Source organism: Engystomops pustulosus, chromosome 4, assembly GCF_040894005.1.
Source record: "Engystomops pustulosus chromosome 4, aEngPut4.maternal, whole genome shotgun sequence".
Taxonomy (NCBI): Eukaryota; Metazoa; Chordata; class Amphibia; order Anura; family Leptodactylidae; genus Engystomops; species Engystomops pustulosus.
Genome location: NC_092414.1, coordinates 153,921,381 through 153,935,771, shown reverse-complemented (window position 1 = coordinate 153,935,771; position 14,391 = coordinate 153,921,381). Strand labels below are relative to the sequence as shown.

Below are 14,391 nucleotides of genomic sequence, written 5' to 3'. Positions count from 1 at the left end.
CTAAGGATATTTGAACAAGGAATTTCATGATTCTGGTCAAATGTATAATGCTAAACCTGTAAAAGCGTGTAGGGCCATACCGCACCTGCATGTAGCACCAGGGAATGCTAATTTTTTTATTAAACTTTTTACTTTAATTTTTCAAGAAACAAAAATAAAGCTAGAGAGTGATGTTAGGTTCTTACATGAAGAATAATAATGTACAGAAAAGAATATCCACAGAGCATATGAAAAAAAAGTGTTGTGGGGGCAATGACATCAGGGTTAAAAATATAATGGTGGCTACCAGCACTCTCCACCAAGTCAAGCAGAGCCGAATGCACTGCGATGCACTTTCAAGGTCACATGACTAGCGGATAGTGAGGTGGTCCTGGCTCTTCAGAGACGTTACACTCCAAGGGAAACATGATTAGTAGATAGTAAGCAGGTGGTCCTGCTCCTTTAGTGACATTATACTCCCAGGGTCACACGACTAGTGTATAGTGAGCAGGAGGCGTGGCCTCTTCAGTGATGTTACACACCCAGGGACACATGACTTGTAGGTAGTGAGCAGGAGGACATGTATGTATGCTACATTCAGTGGGGGCCGCCACCAAACTTAACCTATCCCTGAAGACAACTTACAAGATACAAAAGTTGCATTGAATGAAATGAAATTTAAAAAAAGTCCAAAGACTATCACAGTCCACAAGAAATATTACACTATAGCCCACTTTCTTGAAGATCAGATTTAGAGCCTTATCAGGGTTTACATTGATGCTAATCTAGATACAAACATAAAATCCAGTCCTCTGCAAATATGTCCTATGTCATAGGTCCCTGTTGTTTCTTTAGTGATGACAGCATTCATGCGAACCCCTACAGCAATTACCAGTAATGTTTTGTGCACAGTATGTATGTACTGAGTACAATGGCTGGCAACAACACAAATAATATACATGACATCATCTATGGAGGACCAACAATGGCCACTAGAGCAGCTGTGTTGTAGCAGCAGGAAACTTAAAGGGACACAGTAGCTTTTACTCTACTATACTAACCCCACTCTCAGATAGGGTAAGAAATATCTTTTCTGGCTTTCCCTCTTTAATAGATAGTGACTTTCCCTCTCCTGCCTGTAAAGTGACTTATCTTTTACATATGACATGGAAGGAGATTTATTATAAGTAATCTGTCTAGTTATAAAATCAAAGATGAAATTCTGTAGGATATTTCAAACCCTACCTGAGGATGCTGATATTTCAGTGGTGTAAAATCTGCTGAAGTGTTCCTGTCACTGCCCCCCCCCCTTCCCTCACAAACCACACACAGCACATTTGTGGGATTTGGGTGTACAGTCAAGCTACTGCACCTCCTAGCAGATGCTGACACTGCTAACCCACCTCAGGAATAAGGGAGTTGAGAGACGTTGGCTGTGGATGACTCACTGGTTATAATTTCTGATGGAGGGGAAATGAGGGAACTGATTTCTCTTCAGCATCACACTCAGTCTCTCTCCAACCCCTCATTTTCCCCTCTCCCTCATTAATTCTCTCAACTCCCTCATTCCTTAAGAACTTTAGCAGCGTCAGTTGGGGTGGGGTAGCTTATCAGTATGCTGGAGCTCCCTAACATCTAAAAGGCACTGTGTGTTGTTAGTGAGGGGGTGTTGCTGGTGACAGGTTCGATTTAAAGGGCAAATAATAGTTAATTTTTAATTTATGTATTGCAAATTTTTGCAATAATGCACAGACAAAAAAAACATGAATACTTAGCTTTTACTATAGAAATCATTAAAAAAAGGAAAATGTAGACCATAACAATCTTCCTTCCCTACCCTAATACACACAGATCTGATAGTCCCAATGAGTTGTGGTGGTTACAAATCATCCAACAGATCACAGCAATATCAAATTGAGATAGTCAATGGCTTTGTTTCCCGTTCTGTGTATACTTTACTAGCACCAATGAGTATGTCTCAAGTGCATCATTTTTTTCACATAATCCAAAGCCTTTGTGTAGTAAATGGAAAGATGGCTCATGTTAAGTGTGAAGCGTTATCATCCTTGACCCGAAACAGTGAATCTTAATGAGCCTATTTTATGTTTAGACTGAGATGACTTGTTAGTTTTAGTGGATTGAAGGGAAGGTTAAGCTGTTGGATTTCAACATGTCTGATCAAGTTGTTCTCGCAGCAGGTTATATATATATAATCCAAGGTGGTACAGTGTCCAAGATCCTGATAAAAGGGGGTGCTGCACACACATGTCCTGCCAAGGCTTGATGAAGTGACTTTTGTTTCATTTTTCTGTGTGCAACACCTATGTCAAGCTGTACACAAAATAAACTTCACCTCAACTTTAAAGTAGTATTTAGAGCTTTGCCTGCCTTTCTTCATATATATATATATATATATATATATACATATATATCCTCGGTATTATCATGATAATCAAGTTTTATACAGAGTGGTGGGAACAATTTTAACAACCATAATTTATTATTTTATTATTTAACATTAACATTTTTCATATATATAGAAGCATCACAGCCATATTGTTTTGCTTAAACGTAAATGAACTTGTTCAGAGGGCATGAAACTTTTTGACCTTGCAGAACTACCGTATAAACTATGAAACTACAGATCGGTTATGGAGCAGCCTTGGAGATCTTTTTAACCATACCTTTGGGTTGTTAGTAGCAACCGTTCAATGACAAATATATTATTATTCCAGGGTAATAGCTTCTGTAAGTGCACTCTAGCTGTGTGCTCACAATGAATTGAACAGCTCCACAGTTCCTCCCCTTAAGCTTTAACAGGTTTTTGGTTGAATATGGCAGCAGTCACTCAGAGCAGAGGGCCGAAGAGCTGTTCAATGCAAAGAGCTGAGTGCATGGAAAACGCACAAGAAATAAGTCGATTTCCATTGCTCTCAGCAAACATTGCATACCACTGACAAATCTCCTGCCTGTGGGTTGGTTGGTTACTTTTTTAAAATAGTCTCTTACATTTCTTATATGGCTTTTACCTTAGCAATACTTTCATGCCGGGGGAAGCGGGTTGAAGAAGAACTTCCTGGAGAAGAGCCAAGACCTACAGTCACTGAAATATGCTCTCAGCCTCTACACTCAAACTACTGATGCTCTGATAAAAAAATTTATAGAAACTCAGACATCTCAAGGTAAATGTGCTTCATTTATAGTCTTCTTTATAATTACAATCTTCTAGTGAAGTTATGGAGATAAACAACAACGTTTAGAGTGATTCTGTGCTGGCTCCTTTCATTAATATTCAGTAAATTATGGGAATTGTCATTAATGAATAGGTAGAGCTCTTCTCTCCTCCTTCCTGAAGTGTAGGCTGAAGGCATTTTATTGTCTATGTTTGTCTCCACAAAACATGTAGAATATTTTTCAAACTAATTACAAGTTGTTCTAGCTAGAAACCAGACAAGGTTATTGTTCATTATTGTTGAAATTAGTGTGATACCTTTATCATAGCAAAAGTTTACTTCCAACATAGTAGTTACCGTATATACTCGAGTATAAGCCGACCCGAGTATAAGCCGAGACCCCTAATTTCAACACAAAAACTGGGAAAACCTATTGACTCGAGTATAAACCGAGGGTGGGAAATGCATTGGTTACAGCCTCCCAGTATATAGTCTGCCAGCCCCTGTAGCATACAGCCTGCCCAACCCCTGTAGCATACAGCCTGCCCAGCCCCTGTAGTAGGAAAAAAAATAACACTGTACTCATCTTTCCGACGTCCCCCATAGGTCCTCTTCTGTCTCAGACTGTCTCAGACAGAAGAGGACCTATGGGTGACGTCAGAAAGGTGAGTTTTGTCTTTGATTTTAGTTGACTCGAGTATAAGCCAAGTTAGGGTTTTTGAGCACACATTTTGTGCTGAAAAACTAGGCTTATACTCGAGTATAAAAGGTAACTCTACTTGTTATATAGACACACAAACACATTTACTAAGGGCTGTGCGCCAGTTTTCCTTTAGACTTTGCACGTTTCTTTTGTAGATGCAGACTGCTTGCACAGGTATTTAAGAAGTGCCTGCGCCACAATTATGTCGGACACAGTTTTGTGTGCTTCAAGCGACACAAATTTCTTCACTGAAAGGGGCGTTCCGGTGCACAGCCGAACCGCATGTCATATTTAACATACAAAGTCCGACAGAAATGTGTCGTGCACCCTCTATTAAAGATGCACCAAAAAATAGTGGAGCACTGTGTTGGGACAGTGTAGGGGGCACCAGATTCGTGCAGATTGTGCGTCAGAAATCCTGAATCTGGCACACTCTGCACTATACAAAGGCAAACTGCACATTGTACAGACTGTACTTTTTAAAAATGGCCCTATGATTGTCAATTAATGTAAAATGTATAAGTATTTGGAGCCATTTTTTAAATCTATGTGGTTAACTTGCTCTTATAGTCCAATTGTGTTCTAGCAGTATAGAATCTTACCCTTCTATTGGATGGACCACATTAGAGTAGGGGCAGAGAAAACTACAAAACAAAGTGGGGCAGATTTATCAAAATTGTCAAACCAGTTAGACTACACAATCTTATACTGCACCAGATTTATCACTAACTGAGAAACCTGGATAGTATAAGAATATCTTCTTGTACGTTGCAGTGCAATCTTAAATTAAGTAACAGTCCATATCATATATGTCTGACTTTCAAGAAGCCTAGTGAAATAATGGCCAAACCAGAAAGTCTTTACCAAAAGAAACTCAACTGTAGACAGAGCTGTTTCAATGTTATTGCATCTCATAAGTACAATCTAGGGAGCTGGTTCTGCTAGGTTAGTGTAGCAGAGTAAATGATACTATGACACCTAATTGTCACCATACCTCCTCTCGTGTAATCTCTGTTCATAAGGTTGTAACACTGAATGCGTTTTTCTCTTCATTCTTGCCCTTTTAATTATGATCTGGAGCAGAACATGGTGAAGGAGATATGAACTGACTGAAATCAACTAGTGGCCCATTCATTAGGAAGCACAGCGCCGGTCTGAACATATGGGCTTGCACTAATTATCATTTACTGACATGTCTATATGACTTTTTCGAAAATGACTTGGCTAGAATCTTTCTTGATTTACACAACTAATTACCCTCCATTAGTTATCCCAGAAGTATTTTCTTCTTCTCAGTTTTGCTTGATATATATATATATGATATCTGATATATATCTGATATATATATATATATATATATATATATATATATATATATATATATATATATATATATTATTGGATTTTAAAATGGACAAACCAGGTTTCTTAATTCATGTATATCTATTAACCAAGGTCTATAATAGATTGAATGAGAGAGACAAGAATTTTACAATATAATGAAAATATGAATAAGACAAGAATTTACATACAATATAATCATACTGTAGACCTCCAATCTATCTCTCACAATAAAGGAGATATGAAAGTGAGTGATAAAGGTGTTTCTGTTCTTCTTCCTGAATGGAAGAAATACAATAAAGATATCAATACGCTCTGCTGCTGACAAATATATACGGTACGCTTCCCTTTAGGGGGGGTCGTTCTATTGATTCTGTCACTGGAATATATTTTTGATATACAGTAGTAGAAAAAGTTTAGAACAATGAAATCAATCATGGTACGTTGGATCCTCATTTGACAAATCTCCTATCACAGGAAGCGTGTCTCTTGTGGATTGAAATGCCAAAGTAGAGCTTTAATTTTCCAATATGTTTCCATGAGCATCGCTATCACCAAATCCCATCAATGTTTTTTTTACTCTACAGGAGATTTGTTAGACAATAATATACAATGTATTTATATTTGTTATGTTAACCCAGTGCCACTTGCATCAGGAAATTCTATGTGCTATCATTACTGCAGCAGGAGTTAGTTAAAGGGGTTGACCACTTTTCAATAAATCTCTTCCATTAGACAGGTCTCTGCATGTATGTGTACCTGTGCCTTTGCCTACCCTGAAAGCTTCAACTTTCCCTATTCTCCACATGATGCACTCTGTTTCTCTATACATTTTCCTGCTTCTCACTCCATCAGTCTATCCTATTGGCAGCCTCCAATGTGTCTTTTTTCTCTCTGTCTGTCTCACTGACACACACAGGGAGGTGGGAAGGGGGAGAGTAGGATGAGTAATAATCTGCTGCTGCAGGTCCCTCCTATTTATTAGTGTTACAGACATGTAAACAAACATCCAGTCTGCAAACGGCACTAAAGGAGACATCAGGGATGATGAATCAATTGGTGAACATTCAGGGAATATTATTAAGGCAGTAAAGGCACATGGGCAATTTATGTTAAAGAGTGGCCAACCCCTCTAAGGGGAACTCTCTCTGTTCTCTGTACTATGATTGTAAGTGTACACTAGAATTTTGTAACAATGGTAGATTATACCACTTCTTGTTGTTATTTTTTGAGGAAATTGACAGCAATGATAAAGAAGCCAGGTTGTGGAATAAACAAGAGGTTAATGCTCCTTATGCCAAGTACAGAGCTCCAGTACTCCAGTCATCCAGACATACATCATTTAATTATATCAACCTATAGAAGTAATTAATGCCATGGAACATGTATCAAATTCTAAGTTTATTTCTTATTTTAAAATACAGGCAGTCCCCGGGTTACATACAAGATAGGGTCTGTAGGTTTCTTCTTAAGTTGAATTTGTATGTAAGTCGGAACTGTATATTTTATTATTGTAATCCCAGACAGAACTTTTTTGGTCTCTGTGACAATTGGATTTTAAAAATGTTGGGTTGTTATAAGAATCAATATTAACACTAAAGCTTCATTACAGACACATTTGATAACTGTTATAGCTGTTCATTGTAACCTAGGACTAAAGTACAATAAATTACCAATATCCAGAGGACCGTTTGTAACTATGGGTTGTATGTAAGTCGAGTGTTCTTAAGTAGGGGACCGCCTGTAATAATACATAAGAACAATGCCCATAAAAACATTCACAGATCAGGAGAGCACTCAGGAGAACAATCACGTAAGTGATCATGCTATAATAGCCATATTATTGCACAAGCTATCTATATCTCAATATTATATAAATATAGCATGGTCTCCATATATAAAACTCAGTACAAAAGTCAGTAGTACTTGTATCACATAAAGATCAAAGGTCAAGCACATTAAATCAATAATAGATTAACTGTGAGATGCTAACTCTCCTCTAGGTGTAGAGGATGCCCACTTGTCCTGCCCACAGTCCTAGGTCTAAGAGATCTTTGGATAGATTTCTGTTCTGCCCATTAAGGTATTTGTTCAGGTCTGTATGAGGTCTCTTCTTATGTACTTTACTGTACCTTTTAGAGCTCATGCGCACGACAGGCTTACGGCCATACATATGTCCCCCCATAGACAGCTTTGGCACATGGGCTCAGTAGGGTGAGCCCAACAAGCGCTCACCATTCTGAGCCATTCTGTTCCTGCAAAAAGAAAGAGTCTGCTCTATCCTTGGCCATATCTACAGCCGTGTGGCTAGTATTTTCTATGGGCGTGGTCTAGCAGCGCTCCCCGGCTCCTCCTCTCCCGCACGCCGACATATGCCCACCAGGCTACGGCATGGCGGGCATACATTTGTGTGCATGAGCCATTATTGTACCTCCTGTTATCTTTGATGTTTTATGACATTAGGACTATACCCATTGACGTATTCTGCCATTGTATTTAGGATATTTAGGATACTAATGTGGTTGAATTAATGTTGATTCTTACATTTTGGAGCACATTTACTTACCCGGTCTGCAGAGTTCACTGAAAGTGCATTGTCCGACGATTTGTCTTGTGATACAATTTGAAAGTTAAATCCTGCACTCAGTCCGAAATGGCATGCCCCCCAATTTCTGTCCCATGAAAGCCAGCACAGCTGCACCAAAAACCGTTTGCACGCAACGCAGCGCAGACACCTGTTAAATACCTGTCAAAGCTGTGCAAATCCCGAAAACAGCGCACAGTCCTATGAAAGTGAGCAGCACAACCCTTAGTAAATATGCCCCATTGGGTGTGATTGGGGATACGATCCTTATATGTTGACATCCTATGGTAGTTTCCTTCCTCCAGGATGATTGTCCCTTTCTGCTGTTATGAAATTGTTTTTAAGACAGTTCTGTTATTTCCTTTAACACATTTGTTATAATGATTCTTCATCTCAATGCTGTCTAGTCTTACTTTACACCTTCTATTTGTTGACTTAATTCATGGCAGAGCAATTTTTTGCATCAGTGTTTTTTTACCTTAGGGCACCTCAATCATTCTGTAAAGCCACACCTGCAGGTAAATGTGCAGTCAAAAGTAAAAAATCTTGGTTATGAGTCAAATCAGTGGTGACAGCCATTACCAATAGCAAGGGCCAAGCTACACACTTCTATATGCAGGTTAACCAAATTCTATTCCGTTCTCTATGACATTTGTCTCCAACCAGTGTCTCTCCAGCTCTTGTGAAATAATATATGCAAGCATGAGACAGGCAACTAAAAAGTGAAATCTCTCCTAACACTCGTAACAAATTTCTCATGAGGACTCCACATTTATGGGTGATTAGAACCAATAAATGTGTTAATGCCAGCACAAAGGTTAAAACGATCTGCTTGACTTATTCCTGCTTTCAGAATGAGACGCATTGCATACTAAAAAAATGCTTTGCTACATCTTATACTTTTGGATTCATTATATTAATAACCACTAATCCCAATTGTTCCGATAGAAGATTAGTACTTTTTGGATTGGAAGACCCAAATCTCTATCTATTGCAAATGTCAATGACTGACAATGGAGTTAACTGTTAAATACATGTTATCGCATTTTGTGGCATTGACAATAAAAATCATTCCCGAAATAGAAACAGCTTCATCTGTCATTATCAAATCCACAGAGTTATATATTGCAAGAAGCACCTTTAATTACTCCTTTCATGTAAAATATTAGCATAATATCAAGACTTAGCAAAGGAGGTTTTAATAGGAATGTTACAGAAAAAACACAGGCTGCTCCCCGTAAAGGTCTTGCAGAATTGCTTTGGCTTTGTACGTTGACAGCGTCTCATCAGAGCTGCCTTTGTGCATATTAATGAGCAGTTAGACCTGTTATGTATTTTACAGGCTCTTAACACTGCAGTGGGGATCTTGGTTATTTGACATATAGTAGACAGATTGTGTGACCGGGGCTGGACAACCTTCAAGTGCTACCGTGCACCTGAAACCTCATACAAAACGTAGTCAACAGGAAAATTATAGCCGAAACACAAGTTGAGCTCTCAGCAATGTGTTTACAATGAATTGGTTTGGCAATGCAGCAACAGCTTAGGGGAAGCCATTTTTCTTCTCGAGCAGGTGCTGAAATACTTCCTTGTACAGTTTGCCCAGGGTCTTTATATAATGTATATATACTAATAGAGAACTGTACTATTTAATGCAGTGAAAGTATAATCCAGTCAAGGATTAGGTGAAGACTATGTATAGGTTGACAAAGTATATATTATGAGGTCATATAATCGCACTGAACTTGTATTAATTAAATAAACGCAGAGGCAATACATTTAGGCATTAACTGTACAGGTAGAATTGTTTAAAGTGGTTTCTGACATCATTCATATAATAATAAGGTAGAACGCCATAAGAATCGACCTGGTACTTCCACCAGTAGAAGAATATTGTCAATGACCCTTTGGCTAGTCATGACTTATGTGTTATGTTCTCAGTACCTGAATAGATTTTTAGGATATTTTATGCAAAATGCTGATTGTGAAGGTTACTATCCAGTGAGGTATGTGGTGTAGGTAACAGGATAGATCATCTTTAACAAGTGGTTTGTCCTCCACTTAAGCCAACATAATAATACAGACCTCCTATGCAAGAACAAAGTGGCCCACATTTATTAAAGTGTTTACACCAGTTTTCTGTTTCACTATGCATTAGAAAATGAACATGCAAGCTGCTAGTATTTATAAAGTGTCAGCGACAGTTTTGTGCTGCGGCTGCACTGTGTCTAACAAGACAGAAAAACGTACATCCAAAGGACCGTCTTAGCGCTTAGTCGGACCTTGCTCCACAACTGTGTCTGCTACATGAGCAAAGGGCACCAAAATAGTAAAAGGTGCATTCTGCTGGATGAAATGCAGGGGACAACAGATTCATGAAGAACGTGCACCATAATTCATGAATCAGATGCCCTCTGCACACTTCACAGGTAAACTGTGATAAATGTGGGCCATTATCTTTATATAGTGATCGTCAATAGAGATAGGAACCATTATTAGTGTGAAAGTTTTATTGTCCAAAGATTGAGATTTGATCGATGGTTGTTATGCCCCCACCACGTTCTATAATTAGTTTACTGTTGGATTCACACCTATGTCCTTGTGTATGTGAATCTTCAGATATTATGTAATACTAAGAAGCGGCCTAAGTAGTTGGGAAATATTTTATTGTAATTGGCAAATAAAAGTTATTAACTATTGAAGATTGAATCTATATGGTGCAATATAATACATATTTACAACACACACTAACTTTTTGACAGATGCTACAGATATTGAACATGTGCCAAGAATTTGGCAGAAAATAATTGAATCAGATAAAATATGCAGTAGTGACCTCAGACATATTTATATTCTTAACACAGTGCATCCCACCAAATCACTGTCCCTATTACATGCGAGGAATGTTGCTTTTAACCTTGGCTAAAAATGAACATGTTCTGCTGACAAATGTAGGTTATAAAATGATTGATTTGTATTTCCAGTTTTGACATTTTGACCTGCCCTAAACATACCAAAGATTTTTCAATGTATTACAGAATTAAATTGTACTTATTGGGTAATGAATTGCATGTCTTTTTTATTAAAAGGAGAGCAATTCAATCATGTTTTAAATACAACAGAAATAAAATCTTCTCAAAAGAGGATTATCCAAAATAAAAAAAATAAAAAACATCCTTTTCCTAATATGTTCACTAGACTTGATTTTATTTTTGGACAAATACAGAATATTGAGCTTTACTTTATAGCAGTAAAAAATAAATAAAAAATAAAAACTAACTCATAAACTTCACTAAAATGTATTTCTAAATTGAAATTACTATTCTAGGACATCTTTCTTTGAGAATTGGGTTATTCCAGTTCCAAATGTTTAAGGTGTTTTCCCACGAAACAAAACTCTTAAATTTCAATCCCCTAGTGATGTTTACACAATAAAGATCATTTTAACCCCTTACTTTACAATTTACTCAGTTTTATTGCTGTTTTAGCTTCTATCACACCCTAGGATGGTCAGTGTAAGATTCCAGAGTGTAGGCGGGGACTCTCTAAGCAGACACATTATGATCCATCTAGTTCTGTCAGCTGACAATGTGGTTAGATTATCAGGGTACAAGGTTTATATACCCTTTCATTTAGCTTCTTAACATTGTACTAGTATCTGACACATAGAAAGAGAGACGAGACAGATCAGAGATGATGAGATCCATGAGAAGGTCAATAGACCCCCGACAATCTATTATTGATGATCCAGCCTTTAAATAGGTTCACAATATATGATCAGTAAAAGAAACACTAAAAGAAATCACATTGTAAAGGTGGATGATTTTGTGTGGGTGATTATTTGATATTCAGGATGTGGAGGAGTGTGATGCAGCATGACTGTTGCAATATTTTTCTTGGAATTCTCACAGCACATATAAAATAAAACCTAGAAAAAGCTTAGTAACTGAAGAGACGTGATGTTTATTAAGTGTAGCTAGGCAAGTAAACCAAGATTTCTTCTATTTAGCTACATTATAGCCAGCCAGCCCACTGCCAAGCACATAAAAATAATAAACTCTGCACTCAACCTTTCCAATGCCCACCTGCAGGTCTTGATCCCTGCCCACCGGCAGTGATGAGTCTGTTCGCACTGGTGGCGCACAGACTATGATGTCAGCCGCTTGCTGATGTCATAGTCTGTGCACCACTAGCAGGCGGACAGGGATCAAGAAGAAGACCCGACAGCGGGCTGAAGCCGAGTGGTGCTTTTTTCAGCACAAAAATTGTGATTAAAAACTTGGCTTACTCGAGTATATATGGTAACAACATTAAAGGAGATCTACCATCAAAATCCACGATTATAAAGCAGGGGCACTTACTATTAGATCCAGGCACTGTCGGAACTGTATATCTTATAATTGTAGTTTGACAAAAAAAATTTGTGTCCGAGTGACAATTAGATCTTCTGAATTTTTTGTTGTAATGGAAACAAGGATTATCAATAAAACTTAATTTCAGACACCTTACAGCTGATCACTGTAGCCTGGGAGTAAATGAAAGCATCCAGAGAGCCTTATTAGAGGTCACATGTGGCAGAGAAGTCCGTCTGTAACTAGGAGTTTTCTTTAAGTTGGATGTCCTTAAAGGAAACCTACCACTGCTTGCATGATGAACTCATGCGAGCAGACCACCCTGTAGGCTACTTAATGCTGATGCCAACACATAGTTTAGTTAGGCTCGGCGAACTTTAGTTTAGCTAAAAAAATTATTTTCTTACATTTGTAAATGAGCCGTCCGGTGCTACCCTATGTCATCTTCGGGCTGGTGATGGCTTCAGATGTTTAATTACTCCCGCCTCCTTCATATTACCCGTCCTCCTTCAGGTGCTGAGAGCCGTGACGTCACCAAGCTCTCGGCACCTATTGCGCATGCGCAAACATTAAGTCTCGCACAGCCTACCGGCGATAGGTGCCGAGAGCTTGGTGACGTCACGGCTCTCGGCACCTGAAGGAGGACGGGTAATATGAAGGAGGCGGGAGTAATCCGAAGCCATCGCCAGCCTGAATATGATGTAGGGTAGCACCGGAGGGCTCATTTACATATGTAAGAAAATCATTTTTTTAGCTAAACTAAAGTTCGCCGAGCCTAACTAAACTATGTGCCGGCATCAGCATTAAGTAGCCTACAGGGTAGTCTGCTCGCATGATTTCATCATGCGGGCAGTGGTAGGTTTCCTTTAAGTAGGGGACTGCCTATATCCCCGGTTTGTCATGCTTGAAGCTTTGGTGGTGGTAGATTTCCTTTAATTTAGGTTTTTAATAACACCACACAAAGGGTTACATTCAATGGGACAATGCCACCGCTCTTCACTCCAACCTGAAAAAGCAGCTTCTTTTAAAAGCAAATATCCCTCAGCCAGATTAATCCATCTGTTCCTGTAAATTTACCATTGTTTAACAACTGTTCCCTAAAAACAAGCCTGTCAAACCCTTGCACAGAATTCTGCCAGATGGCCGGAAATTCAATCTTTTAAAAACTTTGGACACATTTGTGGTTTGTTTTTTTTTTAATCAAATTAATATACAGAAGAAATGATAAAACATGTTGAGGCATACGAGTCTGTCCGGGAGGAACTAAGATTGAGCAGATGATCATTTATAATTCAAATTAATGGTAATGTATTAATCAGTGGACAGAATACTGGAAATATGTGCATATGGAGTCATAGAACTTTCAATATCTACAATTTCATGTTTCATTTTTTTTTACAAAATTAAATGTGATAAACATTCAGTCCTATCAGTGGAGCCAATAAATTATGAGTACTGCATTGTGCATCTGAATAATCAGCATACTCAGTGTGCCACGTGCTAAAATTACTAGGAGGGTAGAGCCTCGTGTGCTGAAATTAAAATCTATGCCGGCTTTATCCCTGCCCTGACAATCCTTTTTCCTCAAACCGCCCTGTCTAATTTTGTTAAAAGTGGCATCCATGGTGAAAAAGGGCTAAAAAGTCACAAATTCCATGGCGTTCTCCAAAAATTGCAACTTTTTCATGTCTTGTAGACAAAAAAACTAGTTCACGAGGCATGATACATCACCCCTAGTAGGTTAACCCCCAATTATGTATAATTGTTATACACATCTAGATTGTACTGGACTCAAGTACATGGAAATCAATGTAACTTTGACTTCCTTTCTAATATATGAGTCGTGTAATATACATCTGCTCGTTCAATAACAAGGCAGACATCCATACTAACATTGATGAATGATGAATGGATGTTTTACATGTGCACATGTTACGCCAGGGCTATCATTAACCGCCTCTGGCATCTGGAGTCTGTCATGAAGCCATTTCATTTGGCTCTTGAGCAGACAATCTGTGGACACACAGTGCTCAATATTATCTTTGTATCATGCAGTGAAGAGCTAGGATCTCATCATTGGTGTTACATCTACTGTATATGTAATGCAAAGTCTTTGCTGTCAGATGTCTTTAATTAATGTGTGTTATTCAGTTGGTCATTGGTCAAACTCTAGTCCATAGTCTTTAAGAAGTTTGTTATGGATTAGTTATATCTTTAGATGTTTGTTTTTTTGTCTCTATATTTCTATATCGAAGTAGT

At 38.3% G+C, this 14,391-nt stretch overlaps 1 protein-coding gene across 1 annotated transcript in view; it reads left to right on the top strand.

The window, feature by feature from the left end:
* UNC13C (unc-13 homolog C) overlaps nucleotides 1-14,391 on the top strand; it is a 330,670-nt gene that overhangs the window by 305,813 nt on the left and 10,466 nt on the right. The window contains exon 31 of the mRNA XM_072148188.1: nucleotides 3,014-3,161. Within this exon, the coding sequence (XP_072004289.1) occupies nucleotides 3,014-3,161 (148 nt within the window). The remainder of the gene's footprint in view (nucleotides 1-3,013; nucleotides 3,162-14,391) is intronic.